The sequence below is a fragment of the Erpetoichthys calabaricus genome, chromosome 3 (assembly GCF_900747795.2).
Source record: "Erpetoichthys calabaricus chromosome 3, fErpCal1.3, whole genome shotgun sequence".
Taxonomy (NCBI): Eukaryota; Metazoa; Chordata; class Cladistia; order Polypteriformes; family Polypteridae; genus Erpetoichthys; species Erpetoichthys calabaricus.
This window is the reverse complement of record NC_041396.2, coordinates 33,374,770-33,388,720: the sequence shown is the minus strand read 5'-3', so window position 1 is coordinate 33,388,720 and position 13,951 is coordinate 33,374,770. Positions and strand designations below refer to the sequence as shown.

General features: G+C 40.7%; 1 protein-coding gene across 1 annotated transcript in view; it reads left to right on the top strand.

Moving 5' to 3' along the window:
- The window catches only part of itpr3 (inositol 1,4,5-trisphosphate receptor, type 3), a 196,277-nt gene that overhangs the window by 72,649 nt on the left and 109,677 nt on the right, over positions 1-13,951 (top strand). The window contains exons 8-10 of the mRNA XM_028796574.2: positions 105-251; positions 396-491; positions 7,983-8,027. Coding sequence (XP_028652407.1) covers positions 105-251; positions 396-491; positions 7,983-8,027 — 288 coding nt within the window. The remainder of the gene's footprint in view (positions 1-104; positions 252-395; positions 492-7,982; positions 8,028-13,951) is intronic.

Genomic DNA, 13,951 nt, shown 5'->3' with positions numbered 1-13,951 from the left:
AGAACTGATAATATTGCTGTTGGTTAAAGGTGGTTTGTGATGAATACATTGTTCCCCTCATTGTGACTTTTCAGCAGCACTAACATGGCCATTTTGTTTCCTAGGGAGATGTGGTGCGACTGTTTCATGCAGAGCAGGAAAAATTCCTAACATGCGAAAAATACAAAGCCAAGCTGCACGTCTTCCTCAGGGCCACCTTACGTCAGTCTGCAACGTCTGCCACCAGCTCCAATGCTCTGTGGGAAGTGGAGGTGAGACACAGTATGGAGATTTTGAACATGAATGCTGTACTTTATGAAGCTGTTGTGTTCTTCCATGCCATGCTGATGTTGCTCACTTGCGCATAAACAGTTTAATGCACAGGAGGGTTATTTTCATGTTTCAACTTTTTCCAGGTTGTCCATCACAATCCATGCCGAGGAGGTGCAGGCCACTGGAACAGCCTTTATAGATTTAAGCACCTTGCAACAGCAAACTACCTGGCTGCAGAGGTAAGGACAAATTCTCAGGCCTACCTACAGTACACGGTCATCTTGACAGTCTGACTATTAGGAATTCTCTTCTTTTTCTCTGAGAATACGTCTTCTCTTGGCTGCTAATAAGCAAATATGACAATCACTCACACCAGTACCTTGTAACAGTATACCTTGATTTAACAATAAAACAAACCAGTATTGCAATAAAAGTAAAATTAAATTGAAACTAGACTTACTGAAAGACACTTATGTAGGGTTACAGATGATGAGGAAGAGGAGTGAATAGTGAAAATGAGTGAATAGCTGCTTCAGATTTTTGTTCAGTCCATAGAGATCTTTACCTACCAGTTCCTTTAGAAAAGCAGACGTCTTGTCTAGGTGACGATCTTCTCTGTCCTTTTCTTCTTATCTTTTTGCAGCAAACATTCCAGAACTTTAAAGGGTTCTCTTCACTTAGATTTAACAATTATTACATGAATAAAAAATTATCTTACAACCATTGTTAATCTTTTTCAGGTTGATTGTGCATTCTGAAATGAATTACCTCAGAATGATAAATAACAGTTTTGCACATACCAAGTAAATTAAGCAAACGATTCATGTCAATAAAGATTAAAAGTTTTAAGTCAATACTAATGCTAATGCTAATACTAATACTAATTTCAGTTAAAAGATGCACTACTTTATATCAAGTAAAAATACAAGTAAAATTCCGTTACAACGAACTGCCAGGGACCTAAAAAATATTTCGTTGTAATGAAAATTTCGTAGTAATGAGAGTCTGTATTTGTCGCTATAGTGCTTTCTTTAACTTGCATCCAGGCGTTTGCAATCATTTCAATAGCTTCTTTTGTGTTCATTTTAATTTTCTCCTGTCTACAAGTTATGCTGATGGGAATTTTTCTCAGCATTTCCTTGCTATAATACACTTTCAGGGTGCGTTTGATGTCCAAATCCAATGACTGAAGCACTGCTGTGCAATTGGGTGGGAGGAATTCAACGTGAACCTTATCTAAATGTGGAAGCATGTTGTGGGCAGTACAATTATCAATCAGAAGCCCAATCATCCTTTTCTTCTTCTTCATATTGTGAGGTTTCTGAACTCTTTTGGGATCCCCCTACCCAATGGGAACATCATTCTGAAGTGCGTTCCGAAGCGAGATTGCTGTGTCTATGTAAGATTGTTTGTCCGTTGCTGGAGCAGGGAAACAGCAGGCTCACAGCGCTGCAGTGAAGCGCCACAAAAGCAGATCCTTAAAGCTTGTGGTCGCGCTATAAGTCCCTGTCTTACACCCCCAAAACACGAGGCTGAGTCTCAGTCCTTTAGCAAAACCAGCTTTATTCAGCTTGAAACAGGACAGCAGGGTTATTTATTGTAGCTCTATCTACCACTCTCCTATACACAGACACAGCAGTCAGGCAGGGTCATGGCTAGGTTAGTGGCCAAGTAATCCTGTTCCCTGCATTTACAATGTTCCTTGCATCACCCATCGAGATCTTTTCTGTTTGCTTCAATGGTGAGCCGCAGAAGTGCTGTGAGCCTGCTGTTGCTCCAGCAATGGATAAACAGACTTCAAAAGACGCGTTGATCGCACTTCTGGACGCTCTTCGGCGTGTTGTCCAGTTGGGGGAGGTCCCAAGAGAGTTTAGAAACCTCACATTTTCTTGAATGAGCGCTTCATTAATTGGAATGTTTCTTGAACAAGCATCACTGAACCACAAAAAAACTGCTTTTTCGACGTCTTCAAATGCAGCACTTCACATACGTTTGCAACCCGAGATTTTTCTTCTTTTTTTGCACGGCCATTCAAGAAAGTGTCGATGGCGAAATTCTGAATTCACTGGCAACGTTTTCTTTCTTTTTGCCGGAATCGAGAGCCTCAAAAATGTAGTTTTTTTCTAATATGAACTGTTATCGTTTTTTCGTGTCTGCCGTTTTGTTGTAACAAGATTTCTATAGACTCGTGTCATATGGGGAAACTGTCAGGACCATAAAAATAATTTGTTGTACAGTAATCCCTCATCCCTCGTTCCAGAGCCCCCCACGATAAGTGAAAATCCGCGAAGTAGCGACCTATATTTATTTTGTTATTTATACATATTTTAAGGCTTTATAAACCCTTCCCACACTCTTATAAACCTTTCTCACTCTCTTGTTAACCTTTCCCACGCTCTTATAAACACTTCCTATGCTCTTAAACACTTTCTACATTCTTAAACACCGCAGACCAACACTGCACACTGCACGCAGCGATCAGACGTCGATGTGTCTGCACTCGCTTTGTGAAGGGGGGCAGCTGAACTCTGAGCAGAGCAGAAATGGACTTTGTGCTGCTTCTGCCAAAATGCCTGCTTGTCGCTCTGCCCATTCGGAAGGAGGATTGTGTGTGTGTGTGTGGGGGGGGGGGGGGGGGTGTGAGAGCTGAACACACCTTCGCTCAAACCCCCCCTTCCCGGAAGCGCAGTATGCTCCTGCCACTTCGCATTGTCAAGGGGGTGGGGAGCTGAATGAACGCTAAGGAGAAGTGGACTTTGTGCTGGCTTTGTGCTGCTTGTCGCTCTGCGTGTCAATAATTTTAAGCCTGTACATCACCAATTTTCCTGTCTCACTGTCTTGTCTTGCGTGAAGTTAAAATGTTTTATAATAGTGAGATGTTACTCATATCCTTAGCCCGACATCCACATATCATATGTGTTAACAAAGTGTGTTTTATAAGTTTACATGTGTTTAAAGCATGTGGGATGGGTATTTTAAGGCTTAAACTATAAAAATGTTTATTTATATGGTCTTTCTATATCGCGGATTTTCTCCTGTTGCTGATGGGTCTGGAACATAACTTCCGCGATAGGCGGGCAATCACTTGTATTTAAAAACCCGCGAAGTCGTGAATCCGCGAAAAGTGAACCGCGAAGTAGCGAGGGATTACTGTAATGAAAATTTCGTTGTAAACATATTCGTTGTAACAGAATTTTACCTGTATCAACATGTATTATTATGGCTTGTTTCAGCATTTAGATATGTTTGAAATTTGATTCTGAGCATAAATCACAGTCACACAGTCTACAAGTTTACCTGAAAAGTAGCAGCCTTTCAACCAGTTCTATAAAATTTGCCATGGAACAAAAATGCTCTGCGGTTAAAGCACTTCTCATGATTCGCTCCGCCTCTTTCCAGTCGCTGGTTCAAACTGAACAGCCACTTTCAGTAGCTGCCATGGTTATATAGGGACCGCATGGTTCACCTAAGTCCTGACACAGTGCAAGAACCTGGGCATGGCATTGAACTTGCCAGTGCTGCACAGGAATAATCATGCATCCTGTTGTGATGTGTAAGTCACTTTGTATAAAACTGGATACTGATACAGAGACAACCATGGCTTTTAAATGGCAGTGTGGGACTGCTGTGATATGTAAGTCACTTTGTATGACCATTTTAAGTCGGTAATAACCTGGTTATTCACAGAAACCTGATTTCTAAAATGCCATAGTGAGAAGTCAAGCAAGATGACACCTTTTATTGGCTAACTAAAAAGATTATATATAATATGCAAGCTTTTGAGGCAACTCAGGCCCCTTGCCTGACGAAGGGGCCTGAATTGCCATAAAAGCTTGCATATTGTAATCTTTTTAGTTAGCCAATAAAAGGGGTCATCTTGCTTGACTTCTCACTACATTCATAATGACTGACATGGTATAACACCCTAGTACTAAAATGCCAAACAAACTCTTTTTATGGTTGAAGAAATCAGGATATTTCCCTCTGAGAAAGCTCACTCACTGTGAGTAACCCGATTATGTGGCCATGTAAAGCCTTAACTGGGTTACTATTAAGGATGTTGTAGTCTGCGTATATCCGTTGTGCATTGATAGCCTGCACTTGTCTTTACTTCACACACTCTTTCTGCAGCTGTGGCGCAGTAGGAGCCACTGAATACGTTTCTTGAGGTGAATGTTTGGGTTGTTGCATTTTTCTTTCTCCTGGCTAAAATAATGTGTTTCAATATTTCAGAAATAAAAATAAATGTGTTGATGAGTTTAATGTACACTTCTAAACTTAGCAGCACAATCTCGAGAGCAGTAATGTACATTATGTAGTCTGATTAGTTTTTAAAGTAATGAGTAACCTAACATAATACTTAGTCTTACTGAAGTAAAAATACCTGCATTATTATTATTATTATTTTCCCAGCAGCACTGGGTTTAAGGTAAGAAGCACAAGTACCGGGTCAGTCCTTTTCAGGGCTCAGTCACACAGCCAAGCAGAAAAGAGTTTGCTGCATGCATTCTGGAAACATTTAAAATGTCAAACTGACTTAAAACATACTTAGAAAGTACAAGAAAATGATCACAGGTGTCATGCTTATTTTCTGATTTACCAATGATGCCGTTTAGCTCATTTTTGTGCAGTTTATTTGACAAAGAAGAACTCCAGAAGATTACTTGTCCATGTAAACACAGATTTTTAGGAAACTAGGTTTCTGCCTTAGCCCGGTTATTCACCTTAATCAGGGGCAGAGTGGTGTCTCTGAGGCTAGGGATCTGCACTGGCAATCGGAAGGTTGCCGGTTCGAATCCCGTAAATGCCAATAGGGACTCTGCTCTGTTGGGCCCTTAAACAAGGCCCTTAACCTGCAATTGCTGAGCGCTTTGAGTAGTGAGAAAAGCACTATATAAATGCAAAGAATTATTATTATTAATACTATTTGTTGGTTTAAACAGTTATATAAGCAACAAAAGGAAGTTGATCGAGTGACATAGCGTGTCGGAGAAACTCAAAAGCTCAAGTTCACAAAGTCACACAGTGCCCGAAATAAAAAAGTTGTCACATATCAAAGTCGGTGTGAAAAGGCAAGTTGTAGCCCACCGTCTGAGTGTCATATGAAAGCTTATTAGGGTACAGTGAAAAAAAAGGCACACAGTGTAAAAAAAGCATGAAATGTCAACTTTAATCTCGAAATTTCCATTTTAATCACGTAGTTTATTTTGTCATTAAAGTAGAACATCATAAACGTCATCTTAAAATCGTTTAATTTACTAGTTTCTCAAATCCCATCGTAACTAAAGTAGCACGTTAAATGCTTTGTTTTGTATTTGATCTTCTATGTGCTCTATGTGCATGAATCACTACATGCTCTTCCTCCGACAGGACACAGAATCCATTACGTTCGTAATATTACAGCTCTCTGAGTAATTAAAATACTGAGATGTATCTGTGATATCATTTTCATGATGATATGAGTTAAAGCATGTTATTAAACATGGGAACACGGTGGCGCAGTGATTGTTCATGTCTTACAGCAAGATGCTTGCTGCGCCATGTGCAACCTTCGATGAAATGCTTTATTACAGAAGTACTGTCTTTTTCAAATGTACTAACCCCCAATTCCTGTCCTTACTTTTCTTTCTCCAAATACCCAATCGCCACACAGTCAGCTCTGTAACAGACGTTAAGCCATCTGTAAGCTTGGAACGCTGATTCTTCAAAACTTTTAAGGAACATCGAAATATCTTCGTAATGTTTAATTATTCTATCCATCTATCCTTCCAGTGTCGCGCCAGCCACAGCATGAATACAGCGTGAGGCAGGAACAAACCATGAACGAAGCTCAAGTTTCTTGCTAGCGCTGCGGCACCGTGTAGTTAAAGTTAAAGTTTTATCTGTATAATATAATAAATGTATTTTGCTGCATTTCATCTTAAAAATGATTATCATCATCATATGTAAATACGCACTTTATAAAGTGGCTCAGGTTGTGCAATATTATAACTGTATCATAAATACAATTACCTCACGGTAACTTGCAAGTACAAACAGTTCTGCAAGGAGCACTTGATGGACTGATTGAGTGCGTTTAGAGTTGTTGGGATGAAACTGTTTGTGAACCGCGAGGTCCGAATAGGAAAGGCTCTGAAACGTTGGTCGGATGAGAGCAGTTCAAATAGCGAATGGCTGAGGCAGTGAGTGCTTGATGCTGTATACCGATAATTCTCTTTCCGATTACTGTAGATCTGTGATTCACACTCAGATACAGTGATATAAATACTCAGAGTGATGCAGTGAGAGTAATATGGAAAAAGATGATCCGCTGTGGCAACCCCTAACGGGAGCAGCTGACAGAAGAAGAAGAAGGTGCAGTGAGAGTAACAACGCTAAAGCAGTTATGGTATTTAGAATAGTTTGACCATTCTGTGGACCATTATATTGTTACAAGTTAATTACAATCAGATGTATTAAATTTATGCATGATATGCGTTTAATTTCAGTGAATTTGATAAAGCCGCCGTCATGGATGTGGATCTAAGAAAGGGTAACCACACAGGAACAGTAGCACTGCTTTGACGCTGGGTGCCACCAGTCTTCAAAACCAAGCAGAGAACTTGCGTACGACAGGGTATGAGGTACCGTGGAAAGGTGCGTGGCTTTACGCCAAGTGTAGGTTTTATACAGCGCGATTTGAACGTGGAAACGTTCTTACTCAACATTTCTCTGCGTACGCACCGTTTATACATGAGGCCCCAGGTGAGCCATTTCACCTGTGAGTGCTGCCACTGAGAAATCAGGTGTATGTAGTGATTTGCTGGTTAGGGTTAATAAATAAAGAGCCTCAATATTTTGTAACAATGTGGACCCCTAGTGGCAAAAATGTAATCCAAAGTTGCCAGAGGGTTCATTCGCCACCATTGACTCAATAATGTTTCAGTATAAGTGAGGCATTTATTCTGTGAGTGATGTACTTCACTATCCACTGGGACCGATGCAATTTGTTAAATCACGTGTGGATTCATTATTTTTTCAAACCAAGTGTTTGTAAAGTTTACTTTACTTTTAATGAGGCCATGACAGATTACATTTTTCATAAAAGAAAGTCCAAAATAACACGTTTTGTGGTGATCCTACATACCCTAAATTTTTAGTCTGCAGTGAATGTTAAGCTCCAAATAAAAGTAAAGGAAATAACAGAGAAGATGTAGGTGTTTATGCTGATGATGGGACTTCACAAACATACGGTATCTGTAGAGAGCAGCAGACACAAAAATTAAAAGATGCCCCCTGAAAGTTGTGTATTGAGGCTTTGGGATGGTAAAAAGAGCAGCATCAGCACATTTTATTTGTCTCATAGGCATCTAAAATGTTAGTGGAATAGACGGGTTTTGTGGATACCTGTGTCATGTGCTCTGTCACTCACTAGCAGAAGCAACTTGGATAAAACTGTCAACATTTCTGGTTTGTGATTTGAATTTGTAGTTTTGTAGGTAATGCATAATGAGGTTTCTTGTTGAAGAGACCTGCTTGAGCAGATTAATTTTGCATAGACTAAAACACAACAAAAAATGGAAATTTGGAAAGGCATAACTATAGTAACTGTATTTCTACCTTTATGCTGGCTTCCATGTTCTTTAATAAGCACTAAATGTATACAGAATTTCTTTTTCTATATGTTTTCGGGGTTCTGGGGCTTCTTGATTACAATATAATTAACTCCAGAATTATGGTCTGTTTTATAGGAGAACCCAAACTACAAAGGAGACAATAGTGACGCGAGATCTTTGGTAAGTAACCGAGCCTTTTGTTGCCTTGTCTACATTCAAACTGGAGTCACTGCACTTTGAATCTGCATTGGAAATCCTGACATTCTTCCAAGGCAGTGGATCCCCAGATTAAAAGAAGGATGCTGCACATTTCTACCTTTTGTTGCTTTTACATAGCTGTCAGATTAACATTAGGGAGCACCGTGCTGGATTTGCCACATGGCATTGTGCACTAAAGTTAAGCGTTTTCTATTCATTTTAAAAGCACGTAGTCTGTTCTGGCATTCTATAATGTAACATGTAAGGCATGAAGTGCCCCGGAAAGTAAAAGCCTAAAACTTACCAAATACCTTGTCTATGAAGTGGCACAAGTTTCAATATTAAAAAAATATGCCTTAAGTGTTTCTAACAGGTTTGTGACAGCAAAGGAAATCTGGAAATAATCACAAGCACATACAGTGGTACCTCTGGTCACGACCGTAATTCATTCCAGAACTCTGGACACGACCTGATTTGGTCACGACCCAAATGTAATTTCCCTATAAGATTGTATGTAAATACAATTAATCCGTTCCAGACCGTACGAACTGTATGTAAATATATTTTTTAAGCACAAAAATAGTTAATTATACCATAGAATGCACAGTATAATAGTAAACTAAATGTAAACACATTGAATAACACTGAGAAATCTTGAACAACAGAGAAAACTAACATTGTAAGAGGTCGCACTAGACCCTTATGAACCGCTCGCTGTAAACAATTTTTATGAGTTTTAAGCACAGGGAAAAAAAATTAAATGCCACTTCTCTTGCAAAACTTTTCAAACCATCCTCTACTGGCTTTGAATTCCTCACCTTCGCCACTCAAAGAAGGATTTGATTTTCAGCAAATCTCCATGAATCTTCCTGGCTTTCTCGCATATGATCGCCTCACTTACGCTATCCCCTGCAAGTTGCTTCTCGTTCAGCCACACTAGCAACAGTTTTTCCACCTCTTCTAGCACTTGAGGCCTCTGCTTGGTTAACATTGTAACTCCTTTTACAACATTAGCTGCTTTGTTAGGCCCTGTATACGCAAACAAAAGAAAATGGGAAACAGAGAATGGGAAATCAAATCATCGAACGCGCGTAGGGAAACTGGCCGCCAATGTTTTTTTGTTCACCACCACAGCGTGTGGTCGTGAACAGATGCAAAATTTTGGCAAACTTTTTGATTGTAACTCGAGTTGTATGTGTTCGGAAAAGTTCGTGACCAGAGGTTCTACTGTACTCCTTGAATCATTTAATTATATTATGCACTATTTAGGGTGAAATACCCAAATTACTTCCAATCCGTCTTTGACAAACATTGTTTTTAAAGTTTTGAATGATTATTTCAAGCATTTGTGAGAACACTGGTGATCCTTTGCCGATCTAGGACTTTCTTAGACGCATCTCTTTTACCAAAGCATGATCTCAATGGGCCCTTTTCATAGAATTCGGAAATGGTGCATTGACGGGTAAATCTAATTCCTGTCAGTTTGCCTGATATGCTGGGAGTGTATTGCACATCTCTAGTTTCACTTCTAATCATCGACTTTTGCTATTTAAGAAGTATCGTTGAAAAGTACCACATAAGGAAAATTATGGTGTCATCTTTGATCAGCTTTTTGTTTTTCAACCACACATTAGTTCAATAGTACAGACGGCCTTTTCTCATCTTCGTAACATTGCTCATCTGCATACCTTCCTCAGTGTGAATGACACTGAAACACTCATTCACGCTTTCATCACCACCCGTCTGGACTATTGCAGTGCTTTGTTTTATGGCCTACCGACTAAATATATCAATAGATTACAATCCATATTACTAACCGAGAATGCTAAACCGGATGATGGACGCAGGCACATCCGGCCATGGGCCGTAGCTGCAAAAAGACGTACTGCGCAGGCGCAAGAAAGGGTGGACGGGATACACACCAAGAGGGGGATTTAACAAGCCCCTGGAACACAAAAAAAAAGAACACAAAACCACCCCACACACCCTACAAGCAACGGACGGGACACACACAAAGAGGGGGATTCAACAAGCCCCTGGAACACAAAACGAAAGAAGACGCTCGCTCAACAACAATCCTCACCCACACACCCCCCCCCCCAATCAATAAGAAGTGACACCCAAAGCCACATATCTAAAGGAAACGTCCATATTAAACATACGTCATCTCAAAATCTTCACACTAGGCAGCATAGGTGGATCTCATTAAAATAAAGCACTATTAACCGTTCAACTGGAGAAAAGGCTCCATATTAACAGTGAGAGCGAACCTCCTTAATACTTATCCATATTTCGCACGCTGAGGAACAAACAAGTCATGCATACACGGTCACGGGTACAAAACTATTCGGATTGGATAACGGAACCAAACACACGAACACGAATGAAACAAAAAGAATACACGGCGGCGCATACAATGCGCTTCGGAAAATACGTGAGAAAAAATGTCTCGGATCAAAAAAACGCAAAGCTCAAGTAACCCCGTTACAGAGACGTGCCCAAATGAACAGACACATTGAACGTAGACGCATACAGCGCGCGTCTCAAAGTGCTGCATCAAAACAAGCACGATTTCAAAAGAAAGAGCTTGCGTCTCAGACATACAAAAAAGGGAGCAAAGCAACGCGCATATGACCGGCCAGAAAACAAGCAAGCAGGACTCAAAAAGCAGAAAGCTCAACTGACCGACATACAAAAACGGACAAGGCACGATACAAACAATGCACGACGTAGAGTGAAACGGACTTTGCGCAAAGCGGAGGCGAATCAATTAAAACTCAAAAATAGCGCGTCACAAATAATGGACATGCAACAACGCGGCACTCAAACACCACAAGCAAAACATGCCCGTCGCAGACATCAACACCAGACGTCTGCTAAACTCTTACTCCAGTTGGCTGACAACGCTTTCAATAATGAGTCCACTATTGAGGAAAATTCATTGGGATTAATGAATGTCATTTGCAATCATTGTCATTCACTTAACTTCACAGAAGAAACAACTGGCAATACAAATAATGAATTTACACGTTGTTGTCAAAAGGGGCAGATTAGACTGCCTCCTTTACATTCATATCCGGAATATCTACAGAAGCTTCTAAGGATGTGCCTGAAAGTAAAAACTTTATGAACTACATTAGATCCTACAATAGTTCATTTGCTTTTGCATCTACCAGAGAACATAACAGGACACCAAAAGGCAATGGCCCATACTGCTTTCGCATATGTGGTTAACACAACGCACTATATTATGTCCAAAAAATATTAATGTTAATCACATTATTAACCAGGTCATTTCATTACTTCCTGGAGAGACACGGCTCTTTCTAAGCTCTGACAAAGTTGACTCTGATGACAACAATGAACATCTGAATTTCCCATTAGAATATTTGAACACTATTAACCCGGATGGATGACCACAACACAACCTTACCCTTAAAAACGGAACAATAATCATGCTATTAAGAAACCTTAACACTAAACAGGGTTTATGCAATGGCACACGGTTAGTCGTCAACACCATGACACGCAATGTTATTCAAGCAACAGTTCTTTCAGATTCACATGCTAACAATACTGTTCTCATTCTTGGAATTGACCTTACGAGTTCTGACCTAGAATTACCTTTTACATTGAAACACTGACAGTTCCCCATTAAACCTGCATTTGCCATGACCAGCAACAAATCACAAGGACAAACCATGGACAAGGTTGGCATCTACCTCTCTGAACCCGTTTTTGGACATGCACAACTTTATTTTGCCTTCTCATGTGTTCGACGTTCATCTCACATTAAAGTTAAAATTAAAAATGATCCATGCCAAGGAAGACTCATTCAAAGACAAGACACCATCTTTACTACTGATGTTGTATACAGAGAAATATTCCAATAAAACATTACTCTATGCCAAACACTCTATTTTGTATTTATATAGGCATCATCCAAACCTGCACACTATTCTATATCTAATTCATACATCTCACTCTTTGTCATGCCCCAACGCCAGGGGTTGGCGAGCGAAGCGAGCAGGGGGCGGAGCCCCCTAGTATGTTCAGAATTCTGCTGCTCGTTTACTTACACACAATAAAAATATCTGCTTACATCACTCCTGTCCTCTATGATTTGCCCTGGTTACCAGTTTCTTCAAGAATCAAATATAAAATTATCCTTCTCACCTTTAAAGCCCTTCATGGTTTAGCCCCTCATTATCTGTTGGAGCTGCTGCTTCCTTACACTCCTGTCCATGCATTACGATCATCGGAGGCTAACTTACTCACTGTACCTAAATACAGGTTAGTAACTATGGGTGGCAGAGCTTTCAGAGTGATAGCCCCTAAAATGTGGAATGCTGTCCCTCTCAGCTTTCTCGAGGAAAACTCTATTATTAATTTCAAACTTCTGTTAAAAACACATATTTTCAATGGGTATTATTCTTTTTCTGGTATGTAATTTCTACTGTCTTGTTAATGTGTTTATTGAATTGTAAAGTGTCCTTGAGTGGATGAAATGCGCTACATAAATAAAACTTATTATTATTATTATTAAGGAAAGCATCATAGCTAGTGTGATATATGGCTGGCAGTTTATCCCGGCCAATACCCCCCAGGCCGCCAGATGTAGCCCTCCCTGCAACATGGAAGTGCCCCGAATTCCTGCAGGGCCTCATGGACCTTGGAGTTTTAATGCACAGCTCTGCTGGATACCATGGGGGCCGCCAGGGGACGCTGCAGGGAGGCCCAGGGACTTCTATTTGCCTTATAGCCGGAAGTACTTCCCAGTCGAGGGGACAGAGGAAATGACGTACTTCCGGGCTGAAGAAAAGGAGTTTTACCCGACTCGGAAGTGTTATAAAGTCACATGGACTGAGGGACAGAAACACTTCTGGGTCAAGAAGTATAAAAGGACTGTGGGAGATCCAAGCAGGGAGCCGAGTTGGGAGGAAGGGTGACTGAGCTGCTGGGAGGTGTGGAGGATTGTGATTATTGGTGTTATTATTGATTATTGTATTGAGTTTATTATTAAGTATAGTGGAGGTGGAGGTGCTTGCGCACGTTATTATTATAATGAAGTCAACATTTGGACTTTTATCTGGTGTCTGACGTCGGATCTGAGGGTTCATGGGGACGACAGCGCCCCCTATCTGTCACACTGTCACACTAGACAAAGACGGTAACATTTCAGTGGAGGAATTTTTTTTTTAATTACAAAGATAGGTCTTGGGCAGCATGGTGGCGCAGTGGGTAGTGCTACTGCCTCGCAGTTGGGAGATCTGGGGACCTGGGTTCGCTTCCCGGGTCCTCCATGCGTGGAGTTGGCATTTTCTCCCCATGTCTGCGTGGGTTTCCTCCGGGCGCTCCGGTTTCCTCCCACAGTCCAAAGACATGCAGGTTAGGTGGATTGCTGATTCTAAATTGGCCCTAGTGTGTGCTTGGTGTGTGGGTGTGTTTGTGTGTGTCCTGCGGTGGGTTGGCACCCTGCCCGGGATTGGTTCCTGCCTTGTGCCCTGTGTTGGCTGGGATTGGCTCCAGCAGACCCCCGTGACCCTGTGTTCGGATTCAGCGGGTTGGAAAATGGATGGATGGATGGAAGATAGGTCTTTTTTCCAGTATGCTAACAGTTTCGGGTAACCTGTTGTTTGTTATATTTAATGTTAGCATGCTCTGTTTCAATAGATGTCAGTACAGTGCTGCCTCCTACTTTGAATTTAATTTGTTTCAGGAGGCTGTTTGAACTCTGAATTGCTCAAAGTCTGAATCAATTTTCCTCAATAATGGAAAGTGAATTAATCCATTCCCAGACCCTAAACAGATAGATAGATAGATAGATAGATAGATAGATAGATAGATAGATAGATAGATAGATAGATAGATAGATAGATAGATAGATAGATAGATAGATAGATACT